The sequence below is a fragment of the Alosa sapidissima genome, chromosome 6, assembly GCF_018492685.1.
Source record: "Alosa sapidissima isolate fAloSap1 chromosome 6, fAloSap1.pri, whole genome shotgun sequence".
NCBI classification, from domain to species: domain Eukaryota; kingdom Metazoa; phylum Chordata; class Actinopteri; order Clupeiformes; family Clupeidae; genus Alosa; species Alosa sapidissima.
The window spans coordinates 6,714,983-6,722,215 of record NC_055962.1 but is presented as its reverse complement, the minus strand read 5'-3'; the positions used below and the strand labels follow the sequence as shown (position 1 = coordinate 6,722,215).

The following is a 7,233-nucleotide window of genomic DNA, read 5'->3' as shown; positions in this document are numbered from 1 at the left end:
GTGGTGTCTTGTGAAGACATTGTGCCAATCATGTGTTGTGATCTCCCTGCTGGAGCAAGGTTGGTGTTGTGAAGCCTTGCACACACGCATTTCTGCCGAAATAGATGCCCGATAAGTGCCCAAAAAGCGTTGCCAAAAAGGACTTTGCCAAAACTATCATAGGAATGGAGAGCACTGGGTAACTATGAGCTCTAGAGTTTTCAACCAGTGGTCCAGTGCCCTCTAGTGGTATTGTGGGTGGTCCCTGAGCATGTACAGTAATGTTGTGTTACACTGGGAATCACTGTGTTCACCTACATGTAACACCTTACAATAGTGGTCCTTAGTCTTGCGTCTTAGTCAACATGGTGGTCCCTAGGTCACAACCAGTTGAAAACCCGTTCTAGAGGGTAGTTTGTGTCTGTTTGTTACTGGTGTTGTAATCTGGGTACCCAGAAGCTCGCATCATACTGGTGTTGCTGCTTGCTGGTCAGCAGGGATCAGCTGGGAAAACTGGGCAGTGGGCAAACCTCACTTTCTGGTGCTTAACAGGTGATGGATGATACATGGGGGCAACTTTTTGAGCAATGTTGCCAGGCAAATCACATGACCCATTCTTGGTGTTTGGATTGGTTGATCATAAGTTGCCCACTGATGGATTATGCATTGTTGCCCAATAACAGTGGGAAAATGCCCAAACAACATTACTCCACAACACTGGAGTGTACTGCCAAGCAATATGCTGATGCCAGGCAGTAGCACTCATGTCTTCGGTCCAAGGGTGCAGGATTAAGTCCAATGCAATAACATGCTGAACACATACAAACAATACAGGGAGATTTATGTAAGGGTCCGGGACGCTAGACAGTACTGCTGAGTCTTGTTGATGATGCTGTTTGCTGCTTGAGTCCTTTGGTTTGGCATTCAGGCCACTGGCTTTGCTCAGAGCCAACATCAATTGGGCATAAATGGTTGTTAAAGAACCCTACTTGTGTGTACTTGGTTGGGTATTCAGGCTGCTGGCAGTGCATGTTGTACCAGGAAGGAGGTTCTTTTTGGATCCTGAGTACAACATGTTATGTACTGTAATGTTAGACTGGGTTGGATGTTGACAGGCCGATGGGGGAAATGTTTTACCTATTGCGTAAGGAACTTAACACCTTTCCTGTGTATATCTGAATAAAGAAAATTACAGCTTATTTGTTTTAAAAGTGTTTTAAAATTACGGAAGTGTATTGCATTCATTAAAAAAAATCAACTTTATTATTCATTATCTCAGAAAACACAGGGCAATTGTTTGGAAATCCAATCCACTTCCGTTTGAAATCATAGCTCCCATAATGTAATGTGTTCACTCAGAAAATAGACAGGAGAAAGAGATGCTGTTGTTAAATGACATTTATTTCAAAAGCTGTCGAATAAAAATGGATAGGTTCTCTTCACTGAATTCAAATCTGACTGAAGTAGGTGGTCATTTGAGAATACTCTGGGACACATTATTTTTTTACTATCTATGTTAGGAGCACTGGAAAGGAGTTTGACAAACAAACAAAAAAATGTAATCTTAATAGAAACGAAAACAAAACAAAAAACCTTGACATTATCAACTCAAAACAAAAAAATATGTCTTTCCTGAGAGTTTTATCTGGAATGAATACAAGCAATAAATAAAAAAATCCTTTAATTTTTTTCCAGAAAATAAAGAGAAAGAAAACATCCATTCTGTACACAGAAGAATTACGTACACCTGTCAATCACATCGTGACCTTGCATCTGATGTTTGTGATTATGCATGATGATGTGTATGTTTATATTTATATTCATATTTATATTTGTATCTATGTATGATAATGTATCTCAGCAATTCAAACGTTCAATCTCTCTATACTGTCAGTCCACCGTAATTATGCCAGCCAAATAAAACTTTCCCCCAAATATATATATTACCAGATTTAACTTTGTCAAATAGAAGATGAACTCCTCAAGCTGCTGCAGTGATCTGAGTGTGAATGAACAAGGTAGTAGAACATGACACAAAATGATAAGCATACGGAACTGGAATTGTGTTTAAAATGTCTGAAGAGTTGTCTGTGTAATTGGTGTTCACCTCAACTTAAAATAAGTTGGCCATGTTTTAAAGTGTAGCATAGCTATAGAATTATAAATCCGCACATAGCCTACTCCATGCTCCAAACTCCAGCTTTGCTCCAATCTATTGGCTAAAAAGAATGTTGTCAAGAGCAACTGAAATTCTGAAATTAGCCTACCTTGCTACAGGGGCTATGTGTATGACATTTAGTTTAAAATGTAAAAAAAATCTCAGGAAAAGCCCCAGAATGAGAAGAAATAACAATTTTGATGTAATGTCAAAAATACCCACAGATGCTCTGTGTTACCCAGTTATCCACTACAGTTAGCATGCTAACCAGCTAGTTTCAGACCATGCTCACCACTTTGTACCTTAGGAGGTGCTGTATCAAATACATACAAGTCAATGGAAGAGTTTCTTTGCAGACGTTATGGTGCATCTCGAATCCTATGTACAGTATAGCCCCCTCGGGATTTGCCTGGATGCCACCAAGCAGAAGTTCAGCATTCCCATCACCCTCTATCTAACTAAACAGCTGTGTAGCAGAGCCTTCATATCATAGTAGCTCAGTATGTCACACTTGGGTTGAACAAAGCTGTATTTGATTTGGGGGCTCCCTACCTGAAGGCCAGGTATGCCATGTTAAGTCATCCTATCCAAGTTTATTTTTAACTTTAAAACAGCTTCAAAGTCATTTTGATGGTAAACTAACTTGTAATAGAGAGAATGGTGCGCTCAGCCATAGCGTATCCATCTACAGACAACCAGCCATGCAACTTTGATCCAACTTTGATCTCCCACCCCCCTTGCCAGTCGACATGGCTCTTCAGAGATCATCTTTTCCGGTTTGTAAACAAATCCATATTTACCGTGTTCCGGGAGGAGGGAACAAGCCATGAGTGGTACTGCTTGTGTGGGCAGGTGTGTGTGTGTGTGTGTGTGTATTTAATTAAGTACTCTGCCTGTGGCCTAACATGGTCTGTGGTTATGTCATGTGCAAACAATCATAGCTTTGTGTGGGCTGGTGTGGGGAGTAGGCTTCTCAGTCATCTGCTTCTTTGGTCCTGTGTTTAGTCATTGCTGGAGAATTTGTCTAGACTGCGTGTAGTTGTCTTGTAACGGTCACTGGTTTGTGTGGGCAGCAGTATCTACTGTACGCTGTAATCAGAGAGTGCTTAGAAATGAATGTCTGCTGCAGGGTAAAACAGGCACTTGTGTGTTTCACTTCAACATGCATCCCTCATTTCACAGGGCTAGACTCTTCAACAGTATTTGTTGGTAACAAATTCAATTAATAGACGATGCTGCCTAAGAACTGTCAGACAAATGTGCAGTAGTGTCTTAATTTTTTCCAGAGCTGTAGGTTACTGATTACCTAAGTCTACTGCAAGTTGCTTTCGACAGAATTGCTCAATGGGTACACACAAATGGTCATCTACAGACTCCTGCAGCTGTATAGCTCTGGCTACGTGAGACCACTTCTCTTCACTGATAGACAGTGGCACTTAGGGTGGCCCTGAGACAAGTAGAGGATGTCGAACACATTTTCAAACATTAAAAAAGAATTTTAGGAAACGATTTGGTCTTTAATGATTAATTTTAACGATTGGGCTTTAATGAAGATACAGTATGTGTGTTTGGAGTTGAGGTTGTTTGTGGGAGTGAAACATATTGTCTCATGTAAGTGCGATGCTCCTTGATCGTACTTGGTGCGAGGCTGAGTAGCTTTCTGAACTCACAACATTAGTTAGGGACAGGTTTGTCACATGTCTCAACAGAAGAGCACAAGACCGTAGGGCAAAAAAACAAATAACAAAAACCAACTGAAGAGGAAAAACAAAACTGACACACTGAAAACAGGATTTTGGGACAGAAAATATTGAGAAATGAACAAAATATTAATATAGATAAAATTATTCTCCTTTGTATTGTTTCTGTTTCCATTTCCTTTTAAATATAGCGATCCTCTTTCACAGAGCTCTCTCCTATGCAGTACAGGAGGTTACACAGACTGTCTCTGACTTATGTTCCTCTCTAAAAAAAAAAAAAAAAAAATGGCTACCCGTTAAAAAGTCGGGCAATCAAGATTCGCACACACACACCCCCAATGGCACCCTGGGAATGTTCTCTCGCCTCCTGTACAGCAATCCTCCTTCCAGACTGGCCGAGAAAGTCACAGACCACCCCCTTTCTCCCACTCAAACATGGTCAGCCCCACCCCTTCAACTGGCTCTCCATGGCAACGCTCAGGGCTGGTCCAACCAGCTGTTATCATCGTCCAGCAGACTGTCGTCCAGCAGAGGCTGCTGTGTGGGGAGAGCCAGCTCTCTGAGGAGACTGGGCAACGAGGAGGAGGATGAGGAGGAGGAGGATGAGGAAGAAGGGGATGAAGAGCGCAGGCCGATCTTCTTCTTCAGCAGGTGGAACTGGTCGCGGATGAAGTTGTAGAAGTCGTACTCGTAGCGCATGCGCCCGAAGAGCACCTGCAGAGCCGCCGGGGTTGGCGTGTGCTTCCGCACTGTTCCCGTCAGGTTCCCCATCTTCCAGAAGGCTGGCACACCACAAAGGAGAGAGAGAAGGGGTTTAGAACCAGACTACTTTAGAAAACTAGAGACATACGGGATTAGAACGGGAGTGCTTTAAAACCCTAGAAACATTGGGGTTTAGAACGGTCTTCTTTAGAACAGAGGAATGGGGGGATAAACAGAATTGTTTTACTAAAAGTAGTGAGGTAGTAGTTTTAGTATGATTGTATTGTATTACTAGGTTAGCGTGGGTTTAGTATGGGTCTAGTGTAGTACCTGGGCTCTTGTAGATGCTGAGTACGTCGCTGAAGTAGTGAGGTAGCAGCCGCTCCAGCAGGAGCAGCACGTCCTCCAGCTCCTCCAGAATGCCCACCAGGAGGAAATTCTCCAGCACGTTCTGTTTGGCCCTCTCCAGCGCCCATACACCGGGCTCCCTGCCACGCAACACACACAACACACAAGCCAATCAGAGCAAAGCGGCGGGGACCTGGACCAACTGGGGACAGCAGATTCATACCTGACCCTATGGGACAGTTGAGTTATTTCTGGTAGTGAAACAACTCGCCCATCAATCTCATAAAATGGATATGAATTGTGTTTGATTTTAATAGTAAATCATGTAAATGATGATGATGTTGCTGATTACAATGAGGATGATGATGGCGTGTGTGTACGTGTGTGTGTGTGTGTGTGTGTGTGTGTGTGTGTGTGTGTGTGTGTGTGTGTGTGTGTGTGTGAGAGAGAGAGAGAGAGAGAGAGAGAGAGAGAGAGAGAGAGTGTGTGTTATAAAACTGGGTACCTGCACTGGGGATGCTGGCCACAGAAATAGGGCACAATGTAGAAGAGGCGTGGGTTAGAGCATTCTGGGTAATTCTCCAGGATACACACATTAATGTCCTACACACACAGGGGAGAGATAAAGAAAGAGAGAGAAGAAGAAGAAGAAGAAGAAGAAGAAGAAGAAGAAGAAGAAAGAATGGTCAAACATGGCACACATGGTATAAGGAATAAGGGGCATTGAGAGTCAGTCATTTTTAGGAATTGCAGATTTGTTTAATAAACACAAGGGGGCGCCAACGTAATATACAAAATATATTTTACAGGCACAGACAAATACAGGCACACACAAACACACACACACACAAACACACACACACACAAACACACACACACGCACAAACACACACACACACACAAACACACCTACCATGGATGGAGAGAGCGAGACAGAAAGAGGTGCATGTACCACCAAACCACATTCACATACTATGAAGTGAGTGCAGAGCTTGCTGACAGACAAAACCACATCCTGTAACTCGATCGCTGATTTCCATCTGAAAACAGCCTCATAATTGAAGAGAATCAGCGTGTATTGTGAAACACTGACTCCAAAGTCAATATGAGACACTCAAAAAAGAGACATCTAAACCGCCTACACACACACACACACACAAACACACACACACACACACACACACACATAAATATTCATTTTCACTTTCATGAAAACAACCAAACAAGCAAACATGCCTTGCCTGACAGCAAGTCCCTCTCTATCCATCACACACACACACAATCTGATAAACATTCTTGATTACTCTACAACTCTTGGTCACTCATTGTTTCCTTTTACTATATCTCAAAAAACCCACAAACACACACACACAGAGAGAGAGAGACACACACACACATACACACATACCAGCAGACATGCTCAAAAAACTGAAACCAGACAATCAAATTTTACAACCAGCTAATTCAAAAGACATTAAGGATATTAGCACCTTATTAAACACTGAATGACTGCTGTGGGCAAATGCCTCCACCTCAAAGACTATTCACTCATGTGCACTCATAGCAGGATGCGGTGGTCCAGGCTGTGCACTTACACATCGGAGGACCCTCATGTACAGTCTACAGGTGCATTTACAGACACATTAAGCTAGCCTACATCATCTACAGTCTGTCCCACTCTGACCTGCTGGTATGAACACACACACATTTACATTTACATTTACATAATTTTCACACATGCACAGACACACACACACACACACACACACACACACACACACACACACCCATGCCATTGTACATATAGGGAACGTAGCTGCCTTCCCTTTAATTTCCTCTGGCTGTATAGCCTGTGTTTGTGAATGAATCTGAGCAGGGTGTGTGTGTGTGTGTGTGTGTGTATGTGTGTGTGTGTGTGTGTGTGTGTGTGTATGTGTGCTGTACTGTTCATGTGAGGTTGATGTGTTTTCAATCACACACACACACACACACAGAGAGAGAGAGAGAGAGAGAGAGACTGAGAGAGGAAGAATAACAGACTGAGAAGAAAGACTGAGGAAAACTGATTTAAAGGGAAATTCCAGTGATTTTTCACATCACCGGAATTCCCCTTTTAGTCATTTAAATGTAGATGAAAACAATCCTTTTACCTAGCTCGAGTTGCTGCAGCCAGCAGCTAAAGCAGCCAGGCAGCTACAGTGCTACACTCTGGGGGCATGTTCATGAGCCCCCAAATTCATGCCCCCAGTGTAGCGCTAGCTGTGTGGTTGCAGCAACTCAAGCTAGGTAACACCGATTGTTTTAGTTTTTTCAGTGTACTCGATGACCTCGAAAAACGGAGATCTA

At 42.8% G+C, this 7,233-nt stretch overlaps 1 protein-coding gene across 1 annotated transcript in view; it reads right to left on the bottom strand.

Annotated features, from left to right (window-relative positions):
- Window positions 1-1,359: 1,359 nt before the first annotated feature.
- Window positions 1,360-7,233, bottom strand: part of usta (uronyl 2-sulfotransferase a) — a 159,538-nt gene continuing 153,664 nt past the window's right edge. The window contains exons 6-8 of the mRNA XM_042096456.1: window positions 5,393-5,490; window positions 4,870-5,027; window positions 1,360-4,619 (exon numbers count right to left, since the gene is read on the bottom strand). Of these exons, the coding sequence (XP_041952390.1) occupies window positions 4,315-4,619; window positions 4,870-5,027; window positions 5,393-5,490 (561 nt within the window). The 3' untranslated portion in view covers window positions 1,360-4,314. The remainder of the gene's footprint in view (window positions 4,620-4,869; window positions 5,028-5,392; window positions 5,491-7,233) is intronic.